At 41.6% G+C, this 21,143-nt stretch overlaps 1 protein-coding gene across 2 annotated transcripts in view; it reads left to right on the forward strand.

The window, feature by feature from the left end:
• The window catches only part of FAM117B (family with sequence similarity 117 member B), a 64,048-nt gene that overhangs the window by 32,913 nt on the left and 9,992 nt on the right, over positions 1-21,143 (forward strand). Inside the window, exons 3-6 of one of the 2 annotated variants that reach the window (XM_080669735.1) lie at positions 10,386-10,478; positions 13,726-13,839; positions 18,560-18,703; positions 20,409-20,634. In XM_080669735.1, the coding sequence (XP_080525861.1) occupies positions 10,386-10,478; positions 13,726-13,839; positions 18,560-18,703; positions 20,409-20,634 (577 nt within the window). The remainder of the gene's footprint in view (positions 1-10,385; positions 10,479-13,725; positions 13,840-18,559; positions 18,704-20,408; positions 20,635-21,143) is intronic. The other variant, XM_080669736.1, reaches the window with a different exon arrangement.

Below are 21,143 nucleotides of genomic sequence, written 5' to 3' on the forward strand. Positions count from 1 at the left end.
TCTCATGTATGTGGGTTCTCTGACTCTTTGATGTATGTGTGGTACCCATGTGTACATATTTACTAAATTTGATGATTTTCTCTTGTTAATCTGACTCATGTTAATTTAATTATTATACCCGCGGAAAGAACCTAGGAGGGTAGAGGAAAGTTTCTTCTTCCCCTACACTACACTAATTCTGTCTTCAGAAAGAAAGTTTTGGACAACAAAAAAGGTCTATGCAAAGTAACCTCAAAGGCTGATCTGATCATAAATTCTTAGTTGAGCAGGTCCTGGTTGATAGTTATTTTCCAGCATATAATCTCTTTAGTAAAAAGTTTATCTTTGCCTAGGTAAGCCCTGTCTATTGTTTCTGTACATCTAGGTTAATACACCTTTGAAACAAGCTGTAACCGCCCTCAAGAGAGCATACGATCATGTTAATTATCCTGTATTCCAGTCCTCACCTTGGTTTTTCCCACCTCCATGTAATCTTCCTTATGTTTCCTTCTTAATTTTAATGCTTAAAAGAAGCTGCAAAACTATTATTCTTTGAAGTATTTGAGATCTTGCTCCCTAATATATGTCATCAGTTTCACTCATACTTTTATAAAAATTCCCTATAGGTTTGGACTTTCTTACATTGACAGTCTATAATAATTAGTCCTTGTAGTCAAAATGTCTGCTTTCTTGTTAGCTTTGCAAACAGTTGTTTGAAAGACAATACTGGTTTGGCCAGTCCAAAGATCTGGCCCAGTTCAAGCATTCTAAAGTTTTAAGGAGTAAAATGTGAAATGTGCTTCTTTTGGAATGGCTGCTCTGGTTTCATTTTAAAACTAGAGGCCCAGTGCACAAAATTCGTGTACGGGGGGTGGGGGTCCCTCAGCCCGGCCTGCACCCTGTCCAATCCGGGACCCCTTGGGGGATGTCCGACTACCTCGCGCAATCCAGGACTGCTAGCTCTTAACCACTCGCCTGCCTGCCTGCCTGATTGCCCCTAACCGCCTCTGCCTGCCTGCCTCATTGCCCCTAACCACCTCTGCCTGCCTGCCTGATTGCCCCTAACTGCTCCCCAACCAGCCTGATTGCCCCTAACTGCTCCCCTACTGGCCTGATTGCCCCTAACTGCTCCCCTGCTGGCCTGATTTCCCCTAACTGCTCCCCTGCTGGCCTGATTGCCCCTAACTGCTCCCCTGCTGGCCTGATCGCCCCTAACCGCCTCTGCCTCGCCCTGCACCTGGGACCCAGGATTCCCTCTTCCGGCCGGTCACAGGCACCCGGGACCTGGGCTTCCCTTCTTCTGGCCGGCCACAGGCACCCAGGACCCGGGCTGGCTTCGCCAGGGCTGGCCGTAGCCGCAGGGGACCATGGGCAGGCAGCTTCACCCAGGCCGCAGCTGCAGGCATCTGGGACCGCGGGGCGGGTGGCTTGTCCCTCTCCTGGGCCGCAGGCGCAGCCATTGGCGCCCAGGACCACGGGGTGGGCAGCTTGTCCCTCTCCTGGGCTGCAGGTGCATACACAGCCGCTGGCACCTGGGACCGCGGGGCGGGTGGCTTGTCCCTCTCCTGGGCCACAGGTGCGGCCACTGGTGTCTGGGACCACGGGGACCGTGGGGTGTGCGAATTGTCCCTCTCCTGGGCTGCAGGCGCAGCCACTAGTGCCCAGGACCATGGGGCGGGTGGCTCGTCTCTCTCCCGCGCCACAGCCCCAGCCACTGGTGCCCAGGATCGCAGGGCAAGTGGCTTGTCCCTCTCCCGGGCCACAGGTGCAGGCGCAGCTGCTGGCTCCTGGGACCATGGGGCAGGCAGTTTGTCCCTTTCCTGGGCCCCAGCCCCAGCCACTGATGCCTGGGACCGTGCGGTGTGGTGCCCGGGACCGTGGGGCGGGCAGCTTATCCCTCTCCCGGGATAAGCACAGCCTGGGTGGTCCCCATTCCTCTCTTGCGAGTTCATTTGTGCCTGGCTAGTTCCCATTCCTCTCTCTCCAATGTTGAGTGTCTGAGCCGTGATGGTGTGAGGGTGTGATGACCATTTGCATATTAGCTCTTTATTATATAGGATAGCTCCACTTAGACAACTTTTCACAATTACAACATAGATAGCTGGAAAGAGATTCACTCTTTACTTACAAGTATAAAATAAGCTGGATAATCAAAATTACAAATTTTCTTGAACCATTGGAGAACTGAAGTGTCAAGGCAATCAACTCAAAAGGACAAACAGACATCTTCAAGGAAATAGGGGATACAGATGCTTGCTTACTTAGGCCAGATGCCAGATGCTATATTAGCTAGTAAGAATAACTCAGCTAAAATTAATGCTGGGGCTCAGAGTTGGCTGCCCCAAGATCTTCCACAGTGACATATTATTTTGAACTAAAAATCACCTGAGTAGCAGCAAGAGCAGGAAGAGCTCTGTGACCCTCCTCTATCCACTTAAAAGAAGGAGATAAATTTCCATGATAGGTGCCTTCCCCATTCCTGAAGCACCGAGAGAGAACTTTTTCACAATAGTTATAAAATCCAGAGTAACAAAGTGTGTATAAACAAACCTTGTAATGCCTTTACTAATTTACTTCCTGAGCTCAAATTTTGTTTAGATTCCTCAAAAACAAATACCTAAACCTGCTTAGAATGAGCACTAGCTTTATTTTTCCTGTAAATTTCTGACAAATTTATTGTTTCTTCATCTAAAAGGTATAAAATGGTACCTAGTCCATTCTCTTCTTTGAGCCCCACATTATGATCTATCATTTTATAATTCTCCCATGTGCATGTATTAGAGTACTTTTTTCTCTTGTTAATTTTGTCCAGTCCATATCCATAAGAAGTAAAGAAGGGTAGATTGGGAGAATTCTCACCTACTCCACAACATTAACACATTACTAAAGGCCAATAGGATTATATAGAACACCTGAGAATTAAAAACATGGGTAATTCACTTATATTTCTAGAATTCTTCCATAGCCCTCACCAGAGACTCCTGAAAGACTGGAGTCAAGAATAAGGGACCAGAAAAACTTTTCTCCTGATGCAAACCTGAGGCATGAGACCAGCAACTGCATGAGAATGGCAAAAACTTTCCACCAAATCTTTCTACCTTACCCAACCAAAAAAAAAAAAACCTTAACCTGGCCGGACTAGGACAGAAAGCTCTATAGCTTTCAGGGTACAGGTAAAGATGCACTGCAGCTAGGAAAAGGGGAAAGGACAGTAAAACACCCTGTCCTAGACTATATGAGGTTTCATACTGCTGAGAGAAAGGCAGGACCCCTTGGAAGACTTAATCCCAAAAATAAAAAATCGAAGCACCTGCCTAAAAATGAGAAATTTGAGAAAACACATAGCAAAGAGTTTCTTTACCCACTTTCTATCTATTTTATATATATAAAAGATTAATATGAAAAGTGTCCCCTCAGGAGTTCGACCAGGAGACCGGAAATTTGATGGCTTGCTATGACTAGTACACTGACCACCAAGGGGCGGTGCGGAACATGGCGGGTGACCAGCAGCAGCCGTGGGGTGCTGAGGGAGTAAGGGAAGCAGGAGGCCAGGAAGCGTGCGGGTGGCAGGGGAAGGAGGAGGCGGGGAGGTGGGGAACTTGATGGGCCCTGATCGCCAGCCAGGCCTAGAGACCCTACCGTGAATGAATTTTGTGCACTGGGCCTCTAGTATATATAAAAGCCTAAGGGACCATTATGACCAAATGACCAGAATGACTGGTTGACCAGTTGCTATGATGCACACTGACCACCGGGGGCAGACGCTCAACACAGGAGCTCAACGCTGCCCCCTGGTGGTCAGTGTGCTCCCACAGCCAACCTCCTTGGGCTGGCTAACCACCCGCGGTCCCTCCCCCCTGCCGGCCAGCTCCCATCGGCCCCTGGTGCTAAACCATTCGTAGACGACCTGCTTCTGGGTTGGGCTTTTGTACGTGGCAGAGCAGCTCCCTCACTGTGATCTGTTGAAAGTCAGCCCTCAACACAAGGGTTTGTCTTGCTCTGGTCCTCTCCCTTCTCCAGCGGGGGGTGGGGGGGTGGGGGGGGGCTCGGCAGTGAGGGAAGGAGAAGTGGTGAGGCGGAGTCGGCATCCGGCATCTTTTCCTTCCGCGCCTGGCCCGGCGACTGTTGCCTCCTCTCCCAAGTCTGCTGGGGCCTTCAGGCCCCAGGCTGAGATGGGGAACCAGGGGTGTGTGGCGGCAGACGCAGCCTCTTCCCCAGGGGGGGCCGATGATCAGCTCCCTCCTTGGTGCCACCAGCCAACCTCCCATGATCCCCCCCACCCCCATGTACAAATTCATGCACCGGGCCTCTAGTCTGATAATAAGAGCCATGACAAAATAAATTAGAAAAAGAGAAAAGATTAAATGCAATCAGTACTAAAAGAGGCCAAGATTAAGAGATAAAAACGGGTGAAGAAAGGCAACCAGAACCAGTAACAGAGAAAGAAAAAAAGAACTGGTAGAGAAGAAGTTGTCTATTCAGGTCACTACTAATTGTGTGCTCCCTGGACACAGAAAGCCCCAGAGGAGAGAACTGAGATAAGTGGGATATATCCTGATTAGAACTCAAGCAGGCAGCGTACCCAGCTACCCTAGGGAAGTCCATCACTTCCCCCCGTGTCTTCAGACCTTCCTGGGCATCCCTCCTTTTGGTCCACTGCACTGGTGCTTAGGCTACAGGCATGCTCATGTTCTTTCTAACAGCCGTTACGTGGTGCTTCCTCAGACACCACCAGAGCTCTGGAATTTCTCTGTCCTCTAAAGCTCTCCTCAGACCCAGACCGGAGCTCCCCTCCCACACAGTCTCACACACTCATCTGAATTCACACTCCCCACCAGCAGTGACCTCAACTTCCCTGCGAGAGAAATCCACTGCCTCTTACAGTCATGTGCCTTTTCCTGAGCTTCTTCCTTTTCTTCCCACTTTGCTTCTCGTTTTTCTATCCTCTTTCTGGCCTCCAGCCTCTCTGTGTATCTGATGTGAGTGCTGCTTGTTCTTCAAAGCAAGTCTCTTGCCCTAAAAGGATCTTAGGACGGAGAGTCAAGATACATTCCTGGATGAGACACCTGCTGGATGCAGTGAATTGGAAAAACACCTCAGCATTCTGGCCTCAGTTTTCTTATCTGTAAAATAACTGGGTTGAAAGAAGTAAATGTTTTCTAATCTTGTCAGCTTTCCCTCTAGCATTCTGTGCATCTTACTGGGCTCCCTTTTCTCCCCATCCATGCCCTCTTTCTTCCCACTCTACTTTCCCCTCCTTTTTTTAAACTTGATTTTTCAATTACAGCTTACATTCAGTATTATTTAGTATTAGTTTTAGGTGCATAGCATAGTGGTGAGATCATATCCTTACAAAGTAGTCCCTCCAATATTTTTAGTACCCATCTGGCACCATACATAGTTACTACAATATTATTGACTGTATTCTCTATGCTGTACTTTACATCCCTGTGACTATTTTGTAACTATTGATTTGTAATTCTTTTTTTTAAGATATGAGTTTATTGATTTTGGAGCGGGAGAAAGAGATAGAAAATCCGTGATGAGAGAGAATCATGGATCGGCTACCTTCTGCACACCCCCTACTGGGGATCGAGCCCACAACCCGGGCATGTGCCCTTGACCGGAATTGAACCAGGGACTGCTCAGTCCACAGGCCTGCGCTCTATCCACTGAGCCAAACCAGCCAGGACTGATTTGTAATTCTTTTTTTTTTAATTGTTCCTTTTTAAAAATATATATATATATTTTTTATTGATTAAGGTATTACATATGTGTCCTTATCCCCCCATCCCCCCCCCCCCCCCCCCCCCCCGCCGCCCACCTCACCATTCATGTCCTCACTCCCTTAGTGTCTGTGTCCATTGGTTAGGCTTATATGCATACATACAAATCCTTTGGTTGATCTCTCCCTTCCCCCCACCCTCCCCTGCCTTCCCTCTGAGGTTTGACGGTCTGATGCTTCTCTGTCTCTGGATCTGTTTTTGTTCATCAGTTTATATTCATTATATTCCACAAATGAGTGAGATTCATGTGATATTTATCTTTCTCTGACTGACATATTTCGCTTAGCATAATGCTCTCCCGGTTCATCCATGCTGTTGCAAATGGTAGGAGTTCCTTTTTACAGCAGTGTAGTATTCCATTGTGTAGATGTACCACAGTTTTCTAATCCACTCATCTGTTGGTGGGCATTTAGGCTGTTTCCAAATCTTAGTTGTTGTAAATTGAACATAGGGGTGCATATATCCTTTCTGATTGGTGTTTCTAGTTTCTTGGGATATATTCCTAGGAGTGGGATTACTGGGTCAAGTGGGAGTTCCATTTTCAGTTTTTTGAGGAAACTCCATACTGCTCGCCACAGTGGCTGCACCAGTCTGCATTCCCACCAGCAGTGCACGAGGGTTCCTTTTTCTCCGCATCCTCACCAACACTTGTCATTTATTGATTTGTTGATAATAGCTATTCTGACAGGTGTGAGATGGTACCTCATTGTTGTTTTGATTTGCATCTCTCGGATGATTAGTGACTTTGAGCATGTATTCATATGTCTCTTGGCCTTCTGTATGTCCTCTTTCGAAAAGTATCTAGGTCATTTGCCCATTTTTTGATTGGATTGTTTATCTTCCTTTTGTTAAGTTGTATGAGTTCCCTAAAAATGTTGGAGATTAAACCCTTATCGGAGATAACATTGGCAGATATATTCTCCCATGCAGTGGGCTTGTTGATGGTTTCTTTTGCTGTGCAGAAGCTTTTTATTTTGATGTAGTCCCATTTGTTTATTTTCTCTTTAGCTTCCATTGCCCTAGGAGCTGTACTGGTGAAGATATTGATTCGGCATATGTTTGAGATTTTGCTGCCTGTGGATTCCTCTAAAATTTTTATGGTTTCCCGTCTTACATTTAAGTCCTGTATCCATTTTGAGTTTATTTTTGTGTATGGTGTATGTTGGTGGTCTAGTTTCATTTTTTTGCATGTATCTGTGCAATTTTCCCAACACCATTTATTGAAAAGACTGTCTTGACTCCATTATATGCTCTTGCCTCCTTTGTTAAATATTAATTGAGCATAGTGGTTTGGGTCGATTTCTGGGTTCTCTATCCTATTACATTGGTCTATATGTCTGTTCTTGTGCTGATACCAGGCAATTTTGAGAACAGTGGCTTTGTAATAGAGCTTGAAATCTGGTATAGAGATCCCTCCTACTTTGTTCTTCTTTCTCAGGGTTGCTGCAGCTATCAGGGTCTTTTTTTTATTCCAGATACATTTTTGGAGAGTTCATTTGATTTGTAATTCTTAATCTCTTCACTTTTCTCATCCACTCCTCCAATCCCCTCCCTTCTGGCAACCATTAGTCTGTTCTCTACGAGTTGTTTCAATTTTATTTGTTTTGTTCTTTAGATTCCATATATAAGTGAAATCATATGGTATTTATCTTTCTCTGACTGACTTATTTCACTGAGCATGATATCCTTCAAAGTCAAGGATTGTCCCATGGGGTGTTAATTCCCCCACATTTGCAGTTTTGAGCACCCACAAATGATCAGCTTCCCACAGGTGTCCCAACCACGTCATGTAAAAGCCTTAGTAAAACAATGGGAAACACATGCAGTGCAGCTAAAGTTTGGTTCTGTTGCCTTGTAATCGCTAAGCAGGGGCGGGGGCAGCGGGAAGTGGGCTGAGAAAAGGTGAGACAGGCAAAAGAGGTGACTGATACAAGCAGGTTTTTTAAATTTATGAGTAAACACACAAAATATATGTACACAAAATCAATTATTTTTTTTTCATAGAAAATCCCCAATATGCCAGTGTGTTCAGTAATTGTTTAACACACAGTGACACCTATTCAAATACAGAAAACTATTCAAATACAGACATTCACAAGCATCAAGTTTCAACTCTTTGATGCTGTCTAAAGTGAAATTCCTGTGAAATTCTATGTTGCTCACCTTCACTCTATTCTGAATTAAAAACCCAGTATCTGATGTGCACCTGTTCACCTGCACTAACAGCTGTTCTTCTGTTGGGACCGTTACCCTAACCCACCACGTTGAGAAGATAAGCAAACTCAGTATGGTATCTTGGAAGTAAACTATTGATGTGGGAAGCTTGATCCTGGTGTACTTACCCCATGTATGTTCTCCATAGTTACAGACAGCCTCACATGAAATCTCTATATTGCATTGTAATCTGGAAGTCTTAATTTCTCCAGTTTTTGTTAGTTACTCTCCTTTAATCTCAAAAATTTTAAAGTATGTATAAGAAATTATACCAAGTAAATTCCTGTAACCAATTTAATTTCATTTTTCTAAAACCACAGTTACATAATTTCTGCTTATTTTACTAAAAGTATATTCAGATGAATCAGTCCTTTTTCATATAAAAAATTATACATGGTAAAAACTAATTGGAAATCAAATGTTGACTTTTACCTGTAAAGGGTTTGCTTTTGAAAGTTATCTTTTGTAAGCCATTGTTTCTACAAAAATGCTATTTTCCCTGATTGACTTGTATAGATCTAAATATTACTGTATGCAGTTGTATACACTAAGTATTTTATTTTGTTTTGGTTTTGTTGCTATTCATATTTAGTTTAAAATTTATATAAAGCAAAAATAGTTTAGCTCATTGTCCTTTGTCTTAGAGTAGTTTATTATATTGCTAATTTGGTTCTCCAGCAAACTTTGCAAATTAACTATGCAGGCTCTGAACTGATAAAAGAGCATATAGAAATGTTTTCTGTTATATAGGCTATCATGTCCCCTACAAATAAAGATAGTTAAGCTTCTTGTTATTTGTTTGTTTGTTTGTTTTGTTGTTTCAAGCTTCTTGTTTTATAATCTTTATAACTTTAATTTTTTTCTTTTAAATATATTTTATTGATTTTTTTACAGAGAGGAAGGGAGTGAGAGGGATAGAGAGTTAGATACATCAATGAGAGAGAAACATCGATCAGCTGCCTCCTGCACACTCCCTACTGGGGATGTGCCCGCAACCAAGGTACATGCCCTTGACCGGAATCGAACCTTGGGACCCTTGAGTCCGCAGGCTGACGCTCTATCCACTGAGGCAAACTGATTAGGGCTATAACTTTAATTTCTTATTTTGTCATATTAATTCTTACTAAGACTGGAACTTTCACTACAATGATTAACACAAATGGTGAGCACAGACCAACATCCTTGCCTTCTTCCCAGCCTTAGAAGAAAAGCTAAAAAATGTCACCATTTAGTAGGACGTTAGCCGTTGTTTTTAAATTCTCTTTATGAAATTGAGAAGGTGCCCTTTCATTCCTAGTTTATTGGAAGTTTTTGCCTCAAAAAGGTGCTGAATGTTTCAAATATTTTATTTCTACCTATAGAGATAAGTATGCTTATTCTCCTATATTCTGTTACCATGGTGAATTATAATGCTAGATTTTTAAATTTAAAATAAATCTTCCTTATCTGGGATAAACCCACATATTCACCATATAATAACCTTTTTAAACACTCCTTTTGTTCTTATCTTTTAAGGTGGAAGCTTAGGTTACTACTGATTTTAAACATTCCTTGTTGTTATTTGATGTAAACATTTGAACTTTGAGGTTTCTCTGTACATTTTGAAGTATCTCACATAGTTTAATATGCTATATTTTCATTATCGTTAGGTTCAAAATATTTTCTAATCTCTCTTTTGAATCTTTCACTGACTGATGAGTTAATTTCTTTAGAATTGTGTTGATTACTTTTCAAATATTTGGATATTTTCTTGATGTCTTACTATTATTGAGTTCAAATTCAATTCCATTGTGATCAGAGAATATACTCAATGATTTGAATCCTCATATTTACTGAGACATCTCTATGGTCTACTCTAGCATATGGTCTGTGATGATAAATGTTTCATGCATGCTGGGATAAAGAAACCATATGTTCAGAATTTATAAGGTATAATGTTCAATGATTATATATTGGGTCATATTGGTTATAGTGTTCAAAACTTCTTTCTCCTCATTGATTTTTAAAAAATATTTTTGTTCTGACTTTAGAGAGGAAGGGAGAGGGAGAGAAAGAAACATCAACTTTCAAATATACTATACACCTGTGGGAATTATAACCTTCATGTTGTACATTACATCTCCAGTACTTATTTCTCTTATAAATGTATGTTTGTACCTTTTGTGCACCTTCATCCAAGTCCCCTACCAACCTATGCCCTGGCTCTGATCAGAAACTAAAAATCTGATCTCTTTTATGTTTGTGGTTTTTTTTAAAATCCACATACAGTATTTGTCTTTCTCTGTCTCACTTTTTTCATTTAGCATAATGCCCTGAAGGTCCATCCATGTTGTGGCAAATGTGGTATACATTATTGTTAAATGATTCTTTTATTAAAATTTCCCTTCCCCCTTTTTCTCATTGTAGACAGAGAGTGCATGGGCCGAAGAATATTCTGAAAAGAAGAAAGGGTCTCACAAGCGTTCAGCATCCTGGGGCAGTACAGATCAACTTAAGGAGGTCAGGAAAATGATTCCAAGAAAGTGGGTGTGGAAACTTGATTCCTTCATTGGCTAGTTCCTTGAAATTGTGGGCAGCAGAGATTTGTCAGTTTCCATTGTGTGTGGGGTTTGTGTGTTTGTTTTTGTCTTAGTTCTGTTTACTTGAGAATTAACAACAGAAAAAGTTACGTTAATTGAATAAAGATTTGAATGGAGAAATGTACACATTATGTATCTGATAGTGTGTTTTTCCTTCTTTTCTAAAAAAATGAGAGTCTGTACCTATTAATATAAATACCAGATATATACATTTTAGTGATATAACAAATTTACATATATTATTTCTGTATATTATGGTAGTGATTCTGCTATTTAGTAACCCAGTATAACTAAGTTGATTTTGCCCCTGTGCTATGATTACCTGATTACCATTTTCTGTCTGTAATTATAACATTCTTATTTTACATGTAATGTAGAAGAAGAAAAAAAAACACAGGAAAATTCAGTGCAGAAATAACATGGGATATTGATTAAAATTTTATTTGGTATTTAAAAAAATTAATCTTTATTGTTCAGATTATTACAGTTGTTCCTCTTTTCCCCCCCATATCTCCCCTCCACCTGGTTCCCATCTGACCCCATGCCCTTAACACCCCCCCCACTGTCCTAGTCCATAGTTGTACGATTTTTGTACAGTCTCTTCCTGCACTCCCCACACCCCCTTCCTCCCGAGAATTGTCAGTCCACTCCCTTTCTATGCCCCTGATTCTATTCTATTCACCAGTTTATTCTATTCATCAGATTTTTTATTCACTTGATTTTTAGATTCACTTATTGATAGATACGTATTTATTGTCACTTTGTTCATAATTTTTATCTTTACCTTTTCCTTCTTCCTCTTCTTAAAGAATACCCTTCAGCATTTCATATAATCTTGGTTTGGTGGTGGTGAACTCCTTTAGCTTTTTCTTATCTGTGAAGCTCTTTATCTGACCTTCAACTCTGAATGATAGCTTTGCTGGGTAGAGTAATCTTGGTTGTAGGTTCTTGCTATTCATCACTTTGAATATTTCTTGCCAGTCCCGTCTGGCCTGCATAGTTTCTGTTGAGAAATCAGCTGACAATCGTACGGGTGCTCCCTTGTAGGTAATTAACTGTTTTTCTCTTGCTGCTTTTAATATTCTCTCTTTGTCTTTTGCCCTTGGCATTTTAATTATGATGTGTCTTGGTGTGGTCCTCTTTGGATTCCTTTTGATTGGGGTTCTCTGCGCTTCCTGGACTTGTAAGTCTATTTCTTTCACCAGGTAGGGGGAATTTTCTGTCATTATTTCTTCAAATAGGTTTTCTGTATCTTGCTCGCTCTCTTCTTCTGGCACCCCCATAATTCTGATGTTGGTACGCTTGAAGTTGTCCCAGAGGCTCCTTGCACTATCTTCATATTTTTCCTTTTGCTTTTCCAGTTGGGTGTTTTTTGCTTCTTTGTATTTCAAATCTTTGTCTTGTTTCTTGGGATCCTCTAGTCTGCTGTTGGGTCTCTATATTATTCTTCATTTCAGTCAGTGTATGCTTACTTTCTAATTGGTCCTTTTTCATATCTTTGAGGGTCTCACTATATTTCTCGAAGGTTTCTAGAAGATTCTTGAGTAACCTTATAACCATGGTTTAGAACTCTATATCCAGTTGTTTGCTTTCCTCCGTTTCTTTCATTTGTGACCTGTTTCTTTGTCTCTGCATTTTGGCTGCTTCCCTGAGCTGATAGAGTGGCTTTGTGTGCTAGGTGTCCTATAGGGCCCAGTGGCTCAGCCTCCCCAGTTACCTGAGGTGGACACTCTTAGTGCACCCTTTGTGGGCTGTGTGCACAGTCTTGTTGTAGTTAAGCTTTGATTGCTGTTGGTATCACTGGGAGGAATTGACCTCCAGGCCAATTGGCTGTGAAGACCAGTTGTGTCTACAATGGGAGAACTTCTGTGCTGGAGACACCCTTATGGGACAGGAATTGCTTCAGTCGGGCTTTGACGCTCACTGAGTCTGCCCCCTGAGTGTGTCTCTTATGGATGTGAAGAATTATAATCTGGATGGTCTTACTCTGACCACTGGGTACACTGGCTCTTGGATCTCCAAGGAGGTGCTAATTTAGCCTCTGCCTGAGGCCACCCAGCAGGAGCTACGGAGAGATCTGCAGATTCCTCTTCTTTGGGGTTTGGAGGTGCCCAGATGAGGCCCAGCTGTGAAGCAATGCAAGCTGCTGTCCAGCCTTGGGCCTTCTTTTGGAAGCTCTGGGGCTCTCTGACCCAGCCTGTTTTTTAGTTTTTAGATTGCAAAAGGCCAGTCCATTCATATGCAAAAGCCTCTGTGCACAGCTTGGGTGGGGTTGTAAATTGGGTGGGGCGGAGTCTCAGGGAATCAACAGGGCAGAGCAAACAGCAATGGCTGCCTGTCAGCCATGCCCTGAAGAGGCCCCCAGGTCTCTGTCCCATGACACCATGCTGAAACAATGATCACTGCAAGCACCTCTGAGAGAAAGCCACCCTCATGTTCTGGCCCAACACCAGACAGTCCAGTCTGGGTCCTCAGAGTCTCGCCTGGAACTGGAGTTCAGAGCAGTCGGGAGCTTGTATCTCCCTCCCGATTGAAAAAGACATTAGCGGACCCAGTTGCCTCCCCTTTCCCGAGTGCCTCCGTACCTCCACCCTTCCACACCTCCGCACCTCCTACCGGACTCTGCGCTTTTCTCTTTCCTTCTAGTTGTAGAACTTCCACTCAGCCAGCCTTCCCGTGGTTCTGGATGGTTCGTTTTGTCTTTTAGTTGTAGTTTTAATGTGGTTGTGCACGGCAGCAAGTTCAGGTGTTTACCTATGCCACCATCTTGGTTGTCCATTCTTATTAGGTATTTTTAAAGATTATATCTGTGAGTGCATTTTGTGGCTTGAATTGATATTCAAATAGTTTAATTTTGGGAGCTGTTGAAGGTCACAAGTTTGATAAAGATATCTAAATAAAATTGATTTATGAGGGCAATGAGAGAATAACTTAATTTTTAATTCTTTGTGAAAGTTGTAATATTTATTCTAAATGCTGAAAACTTCACATGTTTAGTACTTGGAATATCTCTTTATACGTGCATGTGTATATACAATAGGATTTTGTGATAGTTTAAAAATTCAAAACTTTTATTAAGACTGAATTTTTCTGGTTCTTATAAGCAAGGATGCTTTATGTAGTATGGGAAACACTCTGATGCATGTGTTATTTTTTTCCCTTTGCAGATTGCAAAATTACGCCAGCAATTGCAGAGAAGTAAGCATAGCAGTCGACATCATCGAGATAAAGAAAGACAGTCACCATTCCATGGCAACCATTCAGCCATTAACCAGTGTCAGGTAGGAGCATAGATAACGCAAAATGCAGATAAGAGATTTTTTATTTTGCAGGTGATTTGTTATTTATAGGTCACTGTGGGACAAAATAGCCAAAAGCACATTTGAAACTGATTAATACGGAATCATAACCTTCATAAAAATAAACCAAAAAAAAAACAAAACAAAACAACAGAATATTAAATTGACAAAATAATATTTTCCTTTGGTGATCTGTGATATGACTTCTAAGAGACATAGCTAATTTTTCATATTTTGACTTACCGTACTTTTGTATCTATCAATTTAGTATGTTGGAGGCAGAATAATAGAGATATGCACTGGCTATGGAATCAGACCCTGGACAGGTAACCTGCTCTAAGTCTCAGTTTCCTCATCTGAAGATTGAGGATAATAATGATACCTGTCTCATAAAGTCATTTACTAGGGGAAAACGTTTAGCTGCTCTGATTCCTTAATAGGATCCTATAAACTATTATTGATGACTCACACTGGGAGCATTTCTCTTTAACTGAATTGAAATTGGATGGGGTCCCTTGGCAAGGAGAAACAAGAAAAAGTTTGCCAACACCTTTTATAGGTTGATACCTTCTGATGATTGTCCGGTATATTCGGATTGTTCTCAAGAGAAAGTATGGGTATAGGTATATATTTTTTCAAACTAATTTTGTCCTAAAATATTGGTACATGGGTCAAATTTGATTTCATAAATTTAAAGTTTGGTTGTAATTTCCAACAGCTCGGCAGGGCAGGGTGACGAAGTCATGAGGGTGGGGTTAGTGCATTTATCAAGGCTGATGCAGTATGAAGGGGAGTGCTTGACCCAGGAAAGATGTCATCTGTGAGTGTTGTCTGAGAGGAACTTGGCATAGAGGCCCTGGCAGCTATCCCTTCAGCTCTTTCCCTGGAGCCTCACAGCCCTGTTTGTCTTCCCACATCTCCAGTTTGCTCTGATCTTCCCTCTCTCTGCTGGAGCCCAGGCTAAGTTGCCACGAATGGGATTTTGTGTGCTGTTCCTTTAAGAGGGCACCTGGGTTTTGAGCAGAGTATTCTCTCTCCCTGGCAGATAGAATCCCCATTGATTTTCACAGCCAGATGTTATATGGGCTCTTCTTCCCGCATGTTTGGTTGAGACCCCTTGCTCCTCAGGGGGTAACTTTTGCAGCTGAGATGTCCCTCCAGATTCCCAGCTGCTATACATGGAGGTGGGGCCAGCCCTTTTCATGTCTGCCCTTCCTACCAGTCTCAATGTGGCTTCTTCTAAAAATCCTTGGTTACAGGACTTCTGTTCAGCTAGTCTTCAGTTGGCTCTTCAGGTTGAATGTTCTGTAATTTAGTTGTAATTCCAATTTGGACCTGGGAGGAGGGTGAGTGTAACTTCCACCTCCTCTGCCTTTATGTTTTTACTTTAGCCGTTCGGATAGATGTGTAGTGGTATTGTACTTGATATAAATTTGCACTACATTTTTCTAAGACTATTTGCCATATGTAAATCCTCTTTAATGAATGTATGTTCAAGTTTTTTGCCCATATTTAAATTGTTTGTTTTATTATTATATATTTGAGAGATCATTATATATTTTGGATACAAGTCCTTTGTTGCCTTTGTGAATTCTAAATATTTTTTCCCAGTCTGAATTAGTTTTTCATTCTCTTAACAGGGTCTTTCACAGAGAAAAAAGTATTTTCAAATAATTTTGAAGTCCAGTGTATCATTCCCCCCCCCACCTCAGCTTTATAGCGATATTATTGATATTTAACATTGTGCATTTAAGCGATTCATTTTGATGACTTGATATATGTATAATATTGTGAAATTATTACCACAATAAGGTTAGTTAAGACATCCATCATTTCACAGTTACCTTTTTTTTTCTTTTCTGGTGAGAACTTTTAAGATCTACTGTCTCAGCAAGTTCCAAGTATACAGTACATTATTAACTATCATCACCATGCTATACATTAGATCCCCAAAGCATGTTCATCTTATAACTAGAAGTTTGTATTCTTTGACCACATTCACCCGTTTCTTCTACCTATCTGTTCCTGGCAACCATCCATCCACTCCTGTTTCTATGAGGTTTTTTGTGTTTTTTTTTAAGATTCCACATATAAGTAACATCACACAGTATTTGTCTTTCTCCGACTTATTTCACTTAGCCTAATGTCCTCTAGGTTCATCCATGTTGTTGCAATTGTCAGGATTTCCTCTTTTATGGCTGAATAACATTTCACTGTTTTTGTGAATGATCCTATTTTTTATCCATTTATTTGTTAGCGGACACGTATGTTGTTAACATGTCTTGGCTGTCAGAAATAATGCTGCAGTGAACACGAAGTGCAGATACTGTGAGGACTAAAAAATGTTTTTGCTGGTTAATTTAGCAGTATGAATCAAAAGTCCTGAAAATCTTGCCTCTGCATTGAGTCAGTAGTCCCTCCGGCCCAAGAATTTATCCTAAGGAAATATTTATATTTGTGTGCAATATTTATTTAAGAGGATGTTCATAGTGGCATTTTTTTTGAGTGGTGAAAAATTGGAAACTATTTGTCCAGTAGCAAAGCATTTATTTCTTAATACATTTATACAACAAAATACATTCAGCTATGAATGTTATTTGGTAAATAATAATTTTAAAGCATAAAAAGATGTTAGAGATGGAGGAAATGAACAATCTGAGGTGGCCGTGTTCCCCTATTACGTGAGGAAAGTGGGACCCGGGGGCCCAGCAGTAAACAGCGAAGTGCAGCCCCAGCACTCCAGATTGAAGCTTCCCCTTGGATCTTTTTTTTTTTTTTTTTTAAATATATTTTATTGATTTTTTTGCAGAGAGGAAGGGAGAGGGATAGAGAGTTAGAAACATCGATGAGAGAGAAACATCAATCAGCTGCCTCCTGCACACCCCCTACTGGTGATGTGCCCGCAACCAAGGTACATGCCCTTGACCGGAATCGAACCCGGGACCCTTCAGTCCGCAGGCAGACGCTGTATCCACTGAGCCAAACCGGTTTTGGCTCCCCTTAGATCTTGCCTGTTCCAAGGATTGTTACTGTGTTATGCTTAATTTTTAAAAATACCAAACATAACGGTGAGCAGGAATAAAAGAGGAGAAATACAGGTTTAACACTAAGTTCTGTGTCAGAGGACAGGGTTGTTCATTGAATGAAACTAGTGATAATCGATCAAAGGCCCTGTTACCTTTTTGCTTTATCCACCTTCCTCGGAAAGACAAGTTTTTCAAAGAAACCTCCAAATGAATGGTGGGTTAATCACATTTCTTTACCAGGCAGCAGGACAATGTACGAGAGATCTCAGGCACAGTGTTGCCATTAACTTTGGTGGATATGTTTTTGTTGGTTTTAGAGAGAGAGGAACATTGATTGGTTGCCTCCTGTACTCTCCCCCACTGGGTGTTGAACCCACAACCTGAATATGTGCCCTGACTGGGAATCGAACCCACAACCTTTCAATGTATGGGACAACTCTCCAAGCAGCTGAGCCATCCAGTCAGGGCCTTTGCAATTCTTGTTTCATATTTTATTTTGAGTATTTTGTCAAGAAACCAAGTAATATCCTGTAATTACGTTATCAGTTATTTCTTTTCATAAATAATAACTGTCAGTGAAAAAAAAATGTTTTCTAAAGTTAGATATAGGCTTTGGAAAAAAAGAAAATGAATCATATCATTTTCATTCCTGAACAAAACATTAAAATCATTACAATGGAAGTATAAGTAATTAAATTTTACAGGACCTTATTCTCATCTCATTCTTGCTATAAATGTAACTGTGTCACTAGAAGACTTTAAAAGTTACACTACACATCTAGGTCTGAAATTAGAACTGTGTTATAATCATAAAATAATTTCCAAGATTGAAATTCTTTTATCCGTTTTCCCTTTATAGTTTCTCATAGATGTGAATATGCTTCTGAAAGTCTATCTTGCTTGTCTGGATTTTTATCTTTAAACTAGAGGCCCGGTGCATGAAATTCATGCACTGGGGGGAGGGGGTGTTCCTCAGCCCAGCCTGCACCCTCTTCAATCTGGGACCCTTCGGGGGATGTCCGACTGCCAGTTTAGGCCCACAGGGATCGGGCCTATATCGGCTGTCGGACATCCCTCTCACAATCCAGGACTGCTGGCTCCCAGCCGCTCGCCTGCCTGTCTGCCTAATAGCCCCTAACTGCTTCTGCCTGCCAGTCTGATCACCCCCTAACCACTCCCCTGCCAGCCTGATCGACACCTAACTGCTCCCCTGCCAGCCCGATTGCCCCCAACTGCCCTCCCCAGCCGGCCCGATTGCCCCCAACTGCCCTCCCCTGCCCGCCTGGTTGCCCCTAACTGCCCTCCCCTGCAGACCTGGTCCCCCCCCAACTGCCCTCCCCTGCAGGCCCAGTCGCCCCCAACTGTTCTCCCCTGCTGGCCTGGTCGCCTCCAACTACCCTCCCCTGCCGGCCATCTTGTGACGATATGGGCGCAGCCATCTTGTGACCACATGGGGGTGGCCATCTTGTGCGAGGGTGTGATGGTCAATTTGCATATTACCTCTTTATTATATAGGATTGTATTTCTTGTACAGTATACTGAGAAGAAGATTTGGTCACTCACACTTTTTACGAGGCCTATAGACTTTTTTATTTATTTTAGAGTTACTCATGTCAACTAAAAGTATGTTTCAAATGAGTGTTAAACCTCTCTTCTCCCTGCTTTATTTCCTGAAGGCTCCTATTCCAAAGAGTACTCTTATTCCAGTAATTCCCATCACCAAATCAACAGGCTCCCGGTTCCGGAACAGTGTGGAAGGTTTGAATCAGGAGATTGAAATAATAATTAAAGAGACAGGGGAAAAGGAAGAACAACTTATAGTAAGTAATCCTTACTCATTAACTCTTCTACCTATTAAAATATTTACAGTTTTGTTTTTCATATTTACTTAGGTTTCTTCCTTATTGTTGAGAGACAATTATAATTTTTATCTTTTGAAAAACTTTTACCTTGGCAAGTGAGTAAAAAGTACTCATTTCTTTGCATATCATAGAGACAACTGATGTGACTTAAATTTGGATCTTTGAACAGAAACTATTTTTTATTTATCTGTATTTGAAAAGCACCAGACAGGTGATATACTTCTAATTATTATAACTCCATTTAAGAAAAGATTAGCTACTAATTTGTTGGGGAGAGAGGGATATGACATCAAATCTAAGCGGGAACTGTTTCTTCTTTTTTCTAAATACTCTAGGATATATTGAGAGAGAGAGAGAGAAACAGACATTGATCAGTTGCCTCCCATGGACTGGGAATCAAACCCACAACCTAGGTATGTGCCCTGACCTGTAATCGATCCAATACATAAACGTTTGATGCACTAGACCAGTGGTCGGCAAACTCATTAGTCAACAGAGCCAAATATCAACAGTACAACGATTGAAATTTCTTCTGAGAGCCAAATTTTTTAAACCTAAACTTCTTCTAACGCCACTTCTTCAAAATAGACTCGCCCAGGCCGTGGTATTTTGTGGAAGAGCCACACTCCAGGGGCCGAAGAGCCGCATGTGGCTCGCGATCCGCAGTTTGTCGACCAGGGCACTAGACAATGCTTCAACCAAGCCATCCGGCCAGAGCTATCTGTTCCTTGTTGTTTGTCACTTACCTTTTCAAAGGTTAATGATAACATCATGAAGTGCAGTTCTTACCTGTCATGCACATAAGACTGTGTACTGTTCTATTAACTTTAATACACATAAGAATGATTCATATGTAAGACACAGTGAGAAAATTTCCTGTTTGTATTTAAAACCATGTCACAGAGTATACTAAGCTTTTTCTTCAGTGAACAAATTGAGGAGTTTTTAGTAGTATTTCATTGATGCCTAGGATTAAAGGTTTGCTTGGATTAGAGAAAACACAACTCCCCACTCCCTCCTCCATACTGCATGATGGGGCATCTTTCCCTCATTAATAAATGTAAACGAAGCACAGGCAAACAGGTTCCTGGTTTCCCTGGTCAGTGAGCCCCACAAACTTTTTTCAGATTGTTTCCCTTGATTCCCCCTATTAGTAGCGCTGTTGTGGTTAACTTTTCCTCATGTAGCAAAATTTCTTTGAAAAAACTCAGAATTGGCAGGGGGAGAAGGTAACAGGACCTAACATCAGGTATCTCAAGTTCCCACAATGGATAACCTTTTCTTCTAATAATGGATTCGAGTGTTACACCTAGAATTCTCATTTTACCATGGCCCTTCTTTATAAATTTTAAAGTACTATTTAGCACATGGTAAGTAATTCAGTGCAATTTGTCATTCGGTAAGCACTGACCGCCTGTCAGGTGCCAGTCCCCAGAAAGAGAGAGTCTGCCCAGGCTGCTCGGTGTCCAGTGTGGGAGTCAGATTAGGCAGGGATGTCACTAATGGAGCGACACAAAGGCTTCTTTCTCAGTAAGCTTGTAAGTAGGGGATTTCTGATGTAGGAGTCTTCTGAAACAACAGGGGAAAGTCAACATTGGGTGCGTTTCTGGGTGAGTTTCAAAATCAGTGATAAATATGCCTATGTTTAAAACTTTTATAACAGCCACAAGACATTCCGGATGGCCATCGTGCACCTCCTCCCCTTGTGCAGAGAAGTAGCAGCACACGCAGCATTGACACGCAGACCCCTGGTGGGGCAGACAGGGGGAGCAACAACAGCAGCCGCTCTCAGTCTGTGTCGCCCGCGTCATTCCTCACCATCTCCAATGAAGGTAGCGAAGAGAGCCCTTGTTCAGCTGATGACCTCCTCGCTGATCCCAGGGATAAAGGTACAGTGCAGGAGGAATTTGTTACCAGATGATAAGGGAATACCACCTATGTTACCATTTATTCTGTTTGTTTTCTAGCAGAACACACACACTTAAAGCTCCACGAAGGTAATTAGTTTGAGGTGTTTCAAAACAGATTTTTAAAAATTGGAGTACAAAACAGTAGGTTTTATTGTGGTGTGCTCCGGTGATAGTCACGGTTAGGTGGGTTTATGGGTTTTTATTCCTTTTTTTCCCTTCTTTTTTGTGCTTGTTAATACAAGTGTCTTATTAGTGAGAAACATTCTTTTGGGTATAAATGAGATGAACATTGGTCCTGAAGAGCACTTTATTCTGTCGTTTAGTAGTCATGTTTTTACTACCCACTACTATTTAATTAAATGTGAACTTTAAGTTAGTGTTTTTTAGGATCTATACTTGCGATATTTCTAGAAAGAATAGAACTGATTTATATCATGCAAAATGACTATTCAAGGGAAGCCTGGAGGGCTACTTACAGTACTAAACTA

Source organism: Plecotus auritus (assembly GCF_963455305.1).
Source record: "Plecotus auritus genome assembly, chromosome: 5".
Taxonomy (NCBI): Eukaryota; Metazoa; Chordata; class Mammalia; order Chiroptera; family Vespertilionidae; genus Plecotus; species Plecotus auritus.